General features: G+C 46.1%; 1 protein-coding gene across 1 annotated transcript in view; it reads right to left on the bottom strand.

Annotated features, from left to right (window-relative positions):
• Positions 1 to 13,621, bottom strand: part of notch2 (notch receptor 2) — a 36,253-nt gene extending 22,632 nt beyond the window's left edge. The window contains exons 1-2 of the mRNA XM_037469455.2: positions 13,161 to 13,621; positions 4,413 to 4,494 (exon numbers count right to left, since the gene is read on the bottom strand). Coding sequence (XP_037325352.2) covers positions 4,413 to 4,494; positions 13,161 to 13,233 — 155 coding nt within the window. The 5' untranslated portion in view covers positions 13,234 to 13,621. The remainder of the gene's footprint in view (positions 1 to 4,412; positions 4,495 to 13,160) is intronic.
• Positions 13,622 to 13,883: the final 262 nt, after the last annotated feature.

The following is a 13,883-nucleotide window of genomic DNA, read 5'->3' as shown; positions in this document are numbered from 1 at the left end:
TAAAGGCTTCCTCTCTCGACTCTCGAGACTCTCCCGGTGCTCCTCCGCCCGTTTGTGGGTGTTACGGTGCACTTTGTTTGTTTTGGGGGTAGCGGAAAATTGTGAGTACCATTTTTCACAGGTTGAACAATTGATGAACATTCGATTTCTACAATCTCCTTGTTTTGTTCCTCAAACATACACTCAATTAGGAACCCGATGCGATCGAAGGGCTAGTCGGCATCTTTCAGGTGCTTTGACCTACAAAAGATGGGGGCACACTAACAGTAAATAGATACAAGTATACCAGCACTTGAGGTAAGTAGTGTCCTGTTGTGGGCAGGAGCTGCACTAAAATCTATTTTAGCCATCTGAAAATAAGCCTCATCAGCTCAAGGGTATGACATGTTTAGAATACTGTCATTGTTATCTGTTGGGAAACATCTGTGCTCTCTTCAAAGGCCACAAGGCTCCAATGAGAATAAAATCCCTTTAACTTAATTTCAGAGCTCTCTGTGCCATCATGTGAACTTACCCCAGGCTCAAGGTGCCTCTAAGACACACATAAACACACAGACACTCAGACAGGTCCTGCGGAAAAGCCATACACAAAGAAAACTCTTATCCTTGTGGTGCCTACAGCAAATCTACAGCGGCGTGTGAAGGAGATAAGTCTTTGCAGAGTAAAAGCGGCAAATCACAGCCGTGGGTTCCGGTGTCCTACTCTCTCTTTTGTTGACTTTAGTCGGGATCATATGCCTTACCCACTTCAAACCTGAGTGTGCGTGGGGTATGCCTGTGTGTGTGTGTGTGTGTGGGGGGGGGGGGGGTTGTGCCTTGGGAGGAGCGAGAGCGTGGTGTGCAGCGGAGCGGGCTTAACTTTTTAACCAAAACACACACGTCTGAGAGGTGACGAGGCAACAACGGCCGGAAGGAAAAAAGATCCTCAACAAAGCTCTGCAAACACACAAAGGAGAGATGAAGCAGGTATCGCAATAATAAACATGAGAGGGTAACAGGGTTGTGGGGGGGGAAGGGTCGAGAAGGTCGGGGGGGGGTTGTGTCCAGAGGCTTCTAAATCCCTAAAGCAAAGGGAGGGACAGAAGCATGGATGGATGAGTGACAGTTTGATGAAGGAGGCGTAGCGAGAAGAAAATTACACTCCTTTCTGTCCACCACCCCCCCCCCCCCCCTCCCCCCTTCAGTCCCCCCCACCCCCGCATTGCACAGGTCGCTCTCTCATCTAGTAAGGAGTTGTGCTCCGAGGTATTCCTCCTCGGGTTACCTGGAAAAAGAGACATCCTCTTTTCTCTTCCTGCGTCTGCCCCGACGGGCAAATTCTACCTGTCAGATCAAACAGGCAGCAGGTCTACGCAACGCAGGCACTCTCAACCCTCAACAACAACAACAAAAAAACTTTTTTTATTAAACGTCAAGCCAGAACAGGGACTGCGAGGGAGAAAGAGAGTGAGAAAAAAAAAGAAAAACAAGGGGCCATGGAGAGGGAAGGAGAGTTAATCAGTTTGCACCATGAGCCCAACAGCGGACAAAGAGATCTTGTTCTGGAGGAAAAACAGGGTTTCCAAACTTAATGTGCCTCACTCTCACTCGGACTTCTCAGGTATTAAGTCCCTGAACAAGGCTCCACATGTCGGGCTGCGATCACGTTAAATAAGGCCGATGACACTTTACAGAAGGCGAAGCTGAAAAAACAAACAAACAAAACGAAAAGGCGGTGACATGTTGCCGCGTGATGGGAGAAGACATGTAAATGAGATCATTTTGTGTCTGCTAATTTAAGTAAATCTTAGTAACGCATGTAGTGCGTTACAGACGCTTTCTCTAAATGTATTTCATTTCTACGTTGACACATTCCGTTAAATAACCTTGACCTCGGACGTTGCTGCCATCTTCCCGTGGCGGCTGTTCTCTACCGACCTCGCCCACTTTTTGGGGCTTTACTGTCGGCGCTCTCCTCCGCGGCAGCCATGATTCCACGTGACCGCGTCCGTGGCCTTCGTTCATTCCCCTACCAGAAAGGCGCTGCGTATCCCTTCAGCAATGACGAAAGGTCACAAAAGGCTCACCCATCAGGCTGGTGACACGCACAAATCCACACAGAGACACGCTCAGTACACACACACACACACACACACACACACGCCTTTACCTCACACAACCGAGCGCGGTGGCTTGCGGGGCCACCGGTTAGACGGCTTTCCCGCACCCTGTCCTGCCAGGCAGCCAGGTCGACCTCTCCCATGCACTGAGCGACTCTCACAAAATGATTCACGTCCAAAACGGAGACGCCCCAGCGCCATCTGCAGCGCCAGCTATCGTCTTTCCCCCCCCCCTCTGTTTCAAATGTAAACATCTCTTATGTCCTAAAAAAGGACATTAGAGATGTAAAACCGACCCGTGTGAAGTTCATTTGTACGTTTTTCCAGTTGCACAGAAGCAGATTGTGTTGCAAAAGCGTTGATGACGCACATCAACCAATAACAGCTGTATTAATGAAGGAACATTCTTTTTCCTTAGTTTTCCTCAATTTTTTACAAAGGGAAATGGCGCTCTTCCTTCCCGCTCCCAGCGTTAAAAAAAAAAAAGCAGGTTAATCGTTGACTTGGAAATCTGTAAAATACCTTAAGAAATAAATGTCACTGTCCCACAGTGGTCGGCAGTGAAAACTAATTAACAGTTTAATTACACTGTCACTCCCGGTGTGACCCCGGGTGTGAGCCCTGTGACGTCATCAGGCGGGTCCGAGCCAAAAGGGCCAGAGTAACTGTTGACTTACAGCCGGCTGCCTTTAATACGAGGAGGACACTAATAAACACATAATTTAATTTGAACACAATGAGTCTTTTCATCCGCTGCACAGAGGGCCATGCAGACCAGACAAGGGCAAGGCCGTGCGTTGGTGTGAGCGTGTGTGTGTGTGTGTGTGTAGTTCATGTTTACTTGTGAACAAAAAATGGACTGGCCAGTTAATCAGTCTAACAGCAGGCCTGCGCTCTGTCAGCTGACTGAGTAGAGAGACTCTTCTCTGTATGTCTTCAGGGCAAAAGGCCACCCTGCTGTTTATTATCAGCAATATCATCATTTCATTCATATCAAAATAAACTAAGACCTCAGGAATGGAGACAGCAAGGCTGAGAAAGAGGGCCAGGAAATACCACACTTATTAGTTAGCGCACAGCTTCTAACAAATGCAATCTCGTTATTTAGCATTTAAAATTGTAAATAAAGATTGTGGTGATGTGTACCTCAGAAGTGAACAGTCACCCTCTCTCTCTTCCTCTGTGTGTGTGTGTTAAAACACAAGCCTCTCCGTTTTGATTGTTGACACAGCCGTGCCTCTTTGTGCATGTTTGTGCACCACGCCAGCGCGCTCCACTGACCAGCTCGCAGCCACCGCTCATATGCGGCGGTTGAAAATCCTAACCACAATATTGCAATAACTGTCTGAAAGATTAGGCCTTGATTTTTTTTTTTGCCGCACGGGGGCCGCGCAGAGGCGATGAGCCGGCTTGCACCTGCAGCTATCTGACCTTCAATTAGACGCGGAATGTCAAGCACTGATTAAGGAACGTTGCGTTATGCTTCCCTTTTGCGTCAAGAGCGTTGAAATTCCAAAAGCGGTGGGAACAGACGCGCAGTGCGATTCACATCGCATTTGATGAAACACGAGCAGCTTCATGAACCAGCTCCGGTGCGTTCTCAGTGGGACTTTGGCTCGGGAGCGGCAATGTAATTAAGAAGATAGAAGGAGTCTTAATTACAAACCGGGCTAAGCCGCCGGAGAGCGGAAGACAGAAATCACACAGGCCACCGCTCTCCTTCTCACTGCGGTACGTTTCCCCTTAATGACCTGATTTCACCGCCGACTCGCAGGTTGTTTCAAGTTACCGTAACAACACGCCATGCTCCAACAAGAAGAAAAAAAAAGGGGCGCACTAATGAACAGACGGGTAGCCTACGTGTCTTTTTTGATAAAATGACCACGTTTTAGATCGTTTTTTTTCTTCTCATCTATCGGACAGATACTTTCTCACGTAACAGAGGTGTCTCGTCATCGTCTCGGCATCCCGCAGGAACAACAAATCAGCAGGCAGTCAAATGTTGGCAACACCCCGAGCTATTAATTCTAGAGCAACAAGAGAGCATGTAACAAAACCCCCTGAAATGTCCTAAATAGCATCTTGGAGGTGGAAATGTGTGTATTGGTATTGTTCCCAGTACTGGTGTACTTTGTCAGACAGAGCAGTCTTTTATTCTCCCTTCCGTGCCTGAGCCAAACCTCAGGCCGGGTTGATCGAAAAAAAATCCTATTTCTGTTTCACATCCAAGCCCCCCCCCCCATTTCGTTCGAGTGTTGGTGACAGTACGAGTTCAGCTGAAGTGCCGGCGTGTTCGGTCCCAGGTGACCTTACCTGCAGTACTCGGTGCCATTGCTGAAGGTCAGACATGTCGCGTTGTTGACACAAGGCGCCTTATCATCCATACATTGTAGAGCTGCAAGAGACAAGGGAAGAGTTATGAGAGCGGGAAACCAGAGGGGTGCTTGATATGCTCAACACTTCTCATATTGGCAATATTCTAAACTTGACCATTTAATGCTGAGGCAAATCTAAGCACTCACACGCGTTTAGATGCTATACCTGAAATCGGACTGCGGTCGTAGGGCGGCCGGATGGGACGGACGCAAATTAAACCGAACGGCAACGACAACAAAGCACAACTGTCTACCCGCCAATGAAACACTTGCAGGCACGGCGTGCCGGCCCGACATCGAGTGCGGTGTCCTCAGTTCTCAATGAAGGAAACTGCTGTTTGTTAAGTGAGTGTCTTTGTGAGATAAATTAGAAACACCATAAATCACTGTGTCAATATTGCTATTTTAACTTTATTTTTTAATTATTGTTTCAGCCTCACATGTCGATAAAGCCCCTCCCGGGCCGAACGGCACTCTGTGTGCAAGACTGTGCGGTTAGGTCAGCTGATTTCAAAGAAACGCCAACAATGTTCACCAGTCATTGCATTACAGGAAGTGCGCTGAGCGATGTTACTTCGTGCGACTCTATTAATCACGTTGTCACTCGAGCGGAGGGGCATTTGTGGAGACACCAACTATTCTTTAAACTTCTTCTTTAACTTTAAATTATTTTGTGGTGCATTTTTCCGCGACTGCGAAGCGGTCCAGTGAGAGAGCGAGGGCAGAGAATATATCGCCTTGGACCTGGGCTGACAGGCATAGTCCATTAGACACGGGGATTCCGTACATAAACCACTGTGAAATTCATAATTCCAACGAGCACGCACACGGGCTGCTGCCTCAATGAGCCCAACCGCACAGTCGGCCAGTCTATTGAAGCATGAGTCGAAGGGTGCATACACAACATCAAAAACGCAGACAGACAGAAATCCACTCCAAAGTGCGGTTTGACTCGTGACGGAGTGGAACTTTCGCTTTTGGTTTTGATCACGGTCAAAAATGATATTCAAAAACATATTTCCGCTGCTAGTGAATAAATCACAAAGGGGACATAATTAGACGACTGAGTAGGTTGCGTAAATCTTGGCATTTTAGCAACAGACAATGGCAAAATCAGGACCAAAAAGAAAAAAAAAACAAGAGTGATGCCAGGGGGAAAGGAGGACCAATGCATAAGGCAGAGGGATCGAAATCATAAATGCATGACAGCCCAGACCGGAAACAGAGACTGATTCACCGACTGGTTTGACGAGCTTCCCATGCACGCTGTCGTCATGCCGTACACAATGATCTTACCAGATTTGGGACGGCCGCCTGCTATTGCGCAATTTTGAAAAACACACACACACACACACACAGACAGAGTACCCCGGGAATCAGTCTTCTCTCTAAAAGTTAAACAAAGCAGAGCGATTCCCACACCTTGACATTTCCAAAGCGGCGTGCCGCGATACATGCTCATACCAACAGCATTGCATCCTCTCCACCTGGCTGTTCTCACACTTCACTATCAACAGGAGATCTATCAGGAATGGCAGCCTTGATAAGGCCCTTAATAGACAAAGCCAACACTGACGCTACAGGCGGACGTGTGAGCCGAGGACCAGCACACGGATAGTGGACCCACTGAGAGCCAATGATTTGGACCATTCTTGATCAAATGCCCACTTTGATTTATTTTTTTATACTCCGCACCACTGCGTCGTTCTGCTTGCGTTTGTTTATGAGAGTGTCAAACTAAAGGGAGACGAGAGGAGTTAAGTGGAGAACAAAAAGCAACACAAAAGCAAGAGATTTACAAGGTCTGCAGTCTGGAGGGACTGGGAGGAGAGACGTGTGTTTCCTGCTGGTGAAAGATGTATCTGAAAAGATGCCATATTGTGCATGAAAAATGAGAGTTTTAAACACAGATGTGGAGGTGCTTTTCTCAAACTTTCGTCAGTGAATTCAACGTTATAACACTAACGTGATCTGTCTTGCACTAAAAAAAAAGTTCTTCTCAGGCTACTTACTAAAAAAAATGTTAACAAAGATGAGACGCTCTGCTGGGAGTTTCAGTATGCAGATGTGGCAATGGAAGAACGTGTTTCTATGTGGGGCTGCATGGAAACATTCGAGAGGTCATCCAAGTCGTAGCAGATCCAGATCCAGATTCACGTTTATCATAACAATTCTCTTATAAATTACATCTTTTACATACACATTTCAAACTAGTGTCTGGGCAAAATGGACACAAAACACACAAAAAAAAGCTGTCATGCAGAGCAGTTTTCTATAAGTGAGGTGAGAGGTTGGAGCACGGTGAGAGAGGACGCCACGGGTGCTAAAGGTGGGGGTGGGTGCAACACGTATGTTTCCATTCAGCAGTTTTTTTAACAAAAAAAAAAAAATTAACAAAGCCAAAAAGGCCCAAAGCTAAATATAACAGAAGATGTTTAACCACAAAGTCCCCGTTTGGATTCCAGACAGGGGGGGGGGGGGGGGGGGGGGGTGTTATAAGTCTATCAACGCATCAGCAGACAGCAGGCCCGAAAGCCACAGAACAATGATCAGAGGACACTTCTTCAAGAAGGAACATAGCCATTTTAAATATATGTATATACACGATACATATATACAGATACTAATATACAGGGATATTAAGAAGGAATGATGATCTGTGATCTATTTTAAATACCTCTGAGCAGCTTTTAGTACATCTCATAAAATGATAATGATAGAAGTCATACATAAAAATAAAAAACTTGTACTTCCTTTGCATTTCCATTAGTGTCAATGGCCATTTGCTCCCTTTATTCAGCAAACATAGAGAAATGAGTTATAGAAGTTAGCGCGGGTTTTGGGACACTCAAGTTACAAAAATGTATTAGCAAAGCTAATTTGTGGTCGATGAAAAAACTCGCCTCTATACTGTAAACAAATTTATGTTCTGCTAAATATATGACATTGTTATTGTGACGGCGTTGGCATGTTGAAAGCAGACGTTAGTGCGGCTGTAGACTCATGGTTTTGTTTCATGATTATTTAAACGACTCTTGGGCATAATTATTGTTTCCTTTTCATTTAGCCATTACTACAAATGTTTATTGAGCTGTCAAACAGCGAAGAACAGCAACTACTTTGATATAACCAACTCTCTCTTTTTTATTTACTCTGTATTTGAATGTGAGGATCTTTTTAAAAAAAAACGGAAAACACAAATCTGTTACTGTGTCGACAGACAGAGAGAGTCAGGTTGTATGTTCCCGGCCGGCATCACGCCGGTTCCTCCCTCAGCACCCGCCGATGCTTTGTCACCGACACCGTGGCGCGTCCCGAGAGAGGGGTCGAGCCGTGTCATGAGGAGAAGGAGGATGAGAAAAAGAAAAGGCTGCGGTAGACGTAGGAGGGTGGGGCCCCCCGTGTGGGGGGCGGGGGGGCAGTGATGGAGGGAGAGATGGGGCTTTGGAGCTAATAGCTGAGGATTGAGACGGGGAAGTAATTACCAACCTACAGACAAAGGCTAACACACGAATGGGAGTCCCTGAGCCCTGGCACACATCCACACGGCGGAGGGCAGGAAGTCGTTCGCGCTGAGTGAGGAAGTGACCCTGTTTCCTGGAATTGCCGTACAGGCCTCTATATCCAGCAGGCCAAGCAGTGACAGCAATGAAATACCCATAGCTCAGCGTGGAAGGAGGGGAACGATGCTCAGATCCAGACTTCTTACCCCTGAGGGGAGCTTTGCCGGCCCACACATACTTTAGACAAACAGAACGGGTGGGTTTTAAGGCTTTAGTCGCCCGGGTCAATTTAGAAGAAGTCAGAATACTGTCTGAAACAGTTGACAGCAAAGACGTGTGATTACAAAGATGGTCTCAGGTTGATCTACTGGATTATTATCGGAGGCGAATCAAAACGTTTTTAAAATGCGATAGTAGGTGCATTAAACCCGATCCGTTTCCGATCCTTTGTTCCCTGCGACCCGGTGCAATCTGGGTGAAGCAACTGTCAGAGACAGAGTGACTAATGACTCGCCGACAGGCCGAGGCATCGGATGTTTTTTTATACTTCAAGGAGTAGCAAACTCCCTTGTTGGATAACTGCAGAACGATAGAGAGCTCTTTCTGCTAAGGATTAGGCAACCGACAGGTTCTTAAATATCATCGTTTGGGTTTGAAATGAAGGCTTTCTGGCAGAAAGCGCTGGCTCTGGTGAGTGTAACGTTGGCTAGCGTGTGAACAAACGCCAGCCCAGGCTCACAGAAATTCACGAGTGAATCGCATGAAAGTTCATCAAAAGCTAGACTGGAGACAGAGTTGCTGAAAGTGAAAGCACGACGGAGAGCAAATGAGACTGAGACTGCCCCAGTAATTATCCCCCTAACCTCCCAAATGAGACGAGACGGTCGCCTCGCTGTCGTAATTACTGGGAGAAGTTGGGAGAGTCTCATCTGAATGTGCTGGCATGCTGGCTCTGTGTGTGTGTGTGTGTGTGTGTGTGTGTGTGTCAGACAGAAGACAGAAATGGGGAGAGTAGAACAGACAATACCAATGCAGGGACTTTCCCTTGGTCGAATAATGAAACACACATAGTACAACGACTAACTTCCTTTCAGGTCTAAAGAAATATGATTTATTATTCATTCATGTACCAGAATTGAAACGCCATTAACCATGGCCAAGCTCTACCTCGAAATGAGAATTATTTTCTCATATACATGGTTTGCCTTTCTTCTGACAAAATGTAGATTCTTTCAAGGCTCACGGAGAGCAGAGATTCATAGAAAACAGCCTCACCAAAGCTAACATTTTTTGTCTGGAAAATCTTAAATGTCAAACTGCGTGGCCCTTTGCTCCGCCCGTCTCCAGGATTACGGGGCTGCGTTGACCAAGGAATGCAGGTCGCAGTAATTCCCAGTTAATTTGCTAACCTGTTCAACAGTGCAGACACGATGGCTCTGTAATCCCCTCGACCTTCACAGCCACAAGCACCACCTCCTATAGAAACAGGGCAGGTGGTTCACGCAGGGCATGTACCGAACTTCACTCACACTTTGACTGGTATTTATTCAGTGCAGGAGGATCAAAGTCAAAAAGGAGAGAAAACTGGTGGAGCCGGCTCTGCTGCTCGGTTAGCACAGCCAACCAAAATGGCAACGCAGGCCATTGACTGTGACTTCCACTCTGTCTGACATGCATTTCAACGCCAAGACCGTACGGGTAGGTCTTCAAGTTTAAGTCAAATCCAAACCAATACACGCTGCGTGGACAAATGCATCTGGAGCTTGTGTGTCAGTGACACACACCCACGTCCATGCACTGACTCATTCAGGCAGGCACGTTACTACTCACTCTCGACGCAACCAACATGTGCCGGAGCGACCCACGGTTGGAGGCCCGGCTGTTGGACTAAACTACCAATCAAAAAGGGTGGAGAAGACCGAACTGAATATAACCTGAAACGCGAGCACAGGCGCTACGGCTGAATGATCGTGCTGAGGTTACAGCTAACCGATGTGAGATAAGATGACAAAGACACAATAATACAACAGCCACAAGGCAGTGGGATGAGCTGGTGGTCAGTAAATAACGCAATAGTGTGGGCGACTCAATAAATATCTTTGTCTTCACGCAACATGCCGAAGCACATGGCGAAGCATGGTGCAGATAAATCACATTTCACACCCGTCCCCCAGCTTGGGTCAAATGCAAGTAAACCATGGGCGGCACAATTGCTGCCCTTTGTCGGTTCATATTCACAGAGCGGCACATGCACCAACACACGCGCAAATGGATATGCACACTCGTGTCAGCTGTCTGCCGTTTGCACCGGGCAAATATGTGCGACGATCCGCCTGCCCACGCCATAGGGGCAACGCTATGTCGCTTGCCGCAATGATGGCACCTACGCTCCGTCAAGATCCAGAAAGACAATCAACTACGACACTGTGCGGCACACAGTTCCCTCATCACCACCGAGGGGCTTTTACAGACCTGAAATTATGATTGAATAGCAAATAAAGCATGTGTTCTTTTTGAGAAAGAAGACTTTAGCAACGTGTCTCGTACAGCAAAGCAAACCACGGAAACTTGATGCCAAATGCCAACGTCTCTGGTAGTTTAAGAATGTGCCCCAAAACACCTTTTTCAGTCAGAGTTTAGTGACATTGAGCAAAAAGAAAAAGACAGAGACACTGTGATGTCCTTTGGACAATAAAAGCCAGAGGTTGAGTTATGGCTTTCTGCCGGTTGCACCGGGTCACATTCAATGTCTTTTGGGTTCTTCACAGTCAATGTGTTTGTACGCCCTGTGGCATTTAGAAGAATAATGCATGATCAGATAATCAAAGCCACAGGAGTGTGGTCAAACTGCTCCTTCGATGTCCTCGGTGACGTGTGTTGTTGTGTATAGTTGAAAAGGAGAAAAATATTTTTTTTTATGTTCAGCTGTTTGCAGATCCTACAAAAACAGTGACATTTTTTACAGTTTTGTTAGCAATATTCATCAATCGTAAATACAAATAATTGTAAACTGGAGGTAGAGAATGCAGGCCACAGGTGGCTGTTGCATTTTGGGTAAGTCTCAAACCATCGTTATGTCATTAAGGTAAACAACACCTTATTCAGTGCCATCCTGTCAAAATAAACCATTTGCGCTTTTCACACATCACAAGCTGTGATCACAGTGGCTCATACAGCGCAGTGTTCCAACTATTTGGATGTTCAGCTTTAAGCTTTAAGCTTTGTTTATAGTCACGCGGGGCGCTGTGGCGCGGGCCTCCGCAGATGGTGCGAGCCTTGTCAGACGGCGCTCGGGCCATGAGCACGCAAAAAAGGCGTTACTGTTCATGCGCTGTTCGTCGCCGTATCCTCCAAGAAACCAACAAAGTCCACTGCAAAGAAGGAAGGAGTCCACGAATGATACCTGCAAAACTAAAGGAACAGTAAATAACTTTAACTCATACCTTGTATGTATGGGCATACTTCATCACCTCTATAGAATCACTGCATTGAAAGATGTTGAAAATGCAAAGTATTTGTGACATCCCTGAGTGAAAGCTCCTGTGCGTGCAGCGGACACCAAGTGACGGACACTAAGAGGTGCACCTCAAAGCGGTTCGCCTTCGCGCCCGACGCAAAAGCCGCGAGGACCTAATTTTCTGGCGAAAGTGCCGCCGTCGCTACGGCAACCACAAAGCAAACATTAGTGGAACAAAGGATGAATAAGTATAGAAAAGAGGGAAAGAAAAATAAAATCATGGTGCATATAGTATGTGTGTGGCGGTGTGTGTGTGTGTGTGTGTGTGAGAGAGAGGCTAAGCAGAGAGGGAGGGAGGAATGTCAAACACCAACAACATTCCACTGCCTCTCCTTGCACTGCCTGCAGCACTTTTTCATTGTCTTTTCTTCTTTTGTGTAACTTCTCTGTTCACAAGTCACCGATAGTCCGTGAAAAAAAAAACGTGAGAAAGAATAGCAAGCTGCATGCATGTTTCTACTCTGAGCTAAAAAGGCAAAAAGAGAGCAAGATGGGAGATGAACACATTTTCCCTGCTGTGGCACCATTACATAAAGGCTTAAAAGGCTGCACATTTCTCTGAGTCGAAAAATCCGTGGGAATGAAAGTCATGGCAGAGATCTAATTAGCAAGGTACACTCAAAATGAAGTTTTCAACATTGCATTCGCTAGAGTACTGGTCCCGAAGAAATCAATAATGTTATCTTAATCAGAAAAACTGTACAATGTCCATGCACCTGTGTATTGAGAAGCACAGGTTTAGAACAAGCATTACTATGATTAATGCACACAAAAACGCACACACTGTGAGCTCCTTTATATTTTACAATGTTTGGTCTTTGCAATGTAATTTCAAAAGAACCTTTCACTCATCGAGTCTTTCCTAATCCACCAGCCTGTGTGCTCTAGGACCTGCTACCGGCCTCTTATCATTACAAAGCAATTAGTGCTTCATGAAGTACTTCACTAGAAACTCAGTTATCCACACATATGCTGTGGTAAACGCATTGAACACCTGAGTTGAGTGATTAGGACAATTTCTTCTATCCTACTTTTTCTTTAAATATCACATTTATTTCCCAATTCCCGAAACACACACGTGTGCTCTGCTTCATTGCCGTCAGCTCCCTTTAATTCTAAACATGACCATGTGTCCATTTTGAATTATTTATCCTGCTCTCGCTGCTCAACATCTGGGCAGCGGTGCGGCTCGGCTCCCACGGAGCCCCTCAGCAGCGGGAATCTCACGGCCTAAACCAGACCCCTAACCCTTTCGAAACGGGACGTGTGGCGATGTGCTGTGAGAGGTCGCCGGTAAAACGTAATGGGTGACACGAGAGCAAAACGCGTAGAAAAAAAGGGTGCGACGTCAGTAACGTAAAGTCAGCTAGCGTGTGTTAACTTTAAGCTAACGTCAACGTACCGTCGGCAGCGGAGGCGACGCGCTCGCGACATAAAACGCTCGCGGTAAATGCTTTTTATACATAACTTAAGCCTTCAGTTATTGAGTACTTTCTGGCTTGAGTTTGGTTTTTACTTCTTTTTTCCCCCCAAAAAGTCACATTTTTTTTCTGCCATTAAAGTGACTCAACCGGCGTGCGCGTGGGGAGATGCTGTGTCCCGCAGATGCGCGAGCCAACACGAACGAAATAACAGCGCAGTTTTTGTTTTGTTTTTAACTACTTACCTGAAGAGAGATGAATGAAAAAGAAGACGAAGACTAGTGATTTGCCCGAGGAGAAACCGGGGATCTGCTCCATTTTTTCTGTAAAATCCACATAAGGTCGCCAGCACGAAGTGGAGTTGTCTCCCGGGGACGTTTTCAGTTCTCAAAAAAAAAAAAAAAAAAAGAGTCTCGGCTGGAAACGGCTCTCGCGCAGTAAAAAATAAATAAACAAGAGAAAACTACTTGCGGCGCCCAAAATTACAACATTTTAGTATTTATAAAACATGTATTCCACAAGCCGTTACGTTAGAAAGAAAAAAAAACTCCTTTTAAAATACACAATTTGACTTGTGGGAGTCGCGCACGGTACCGGAGAAGTCTTCCACCTCTCTGCGCTCACCAGTCACTGCGAGCCAAGAAACGAAAACACGTATCCTTCCGCTGGAGTCAGAGGGGATCTAGAGACGGGGCTGAAAAGATGGTGAAAACGTACACGCCTCTCTCCAAATGCGAGTGTTTGACGCCGATGTAAGCGCGTTTGAATCACTCGGTGTGATCCGTCACGTTACAACGGGCAAAAGATGAAATAATAACTAAAGTTAAAGTATTCTGTCTCTGTGTCGCCACGGCGGAGGAATTTTTCTTCTTCTAATTTTTCTACTTCTCTGAGCCCGGTATGACTCAAAATTAACCCGTTCAACGATTTTTTTTTCTTCTTTTCTTCTTGTTTCCTCCCATGTTTTT

Source organism: Pungitius pungitius, chromosome 7 (assembly GCF_949316345.1).
Source record: "Pungitius pungitius chromosome 7, fPunPun2.1, whole genome shotgun sequence".
Classification (NCBI taxonomy): Eukaryota; Metazoa; Chordata; class Actinopteri; order Perciformes; family Gasterosteidae; genus Pungitius; species Pungitius pungitius.
This window is presented reverse-complemented; position numbering and strand designations above follow the sequence as displayed.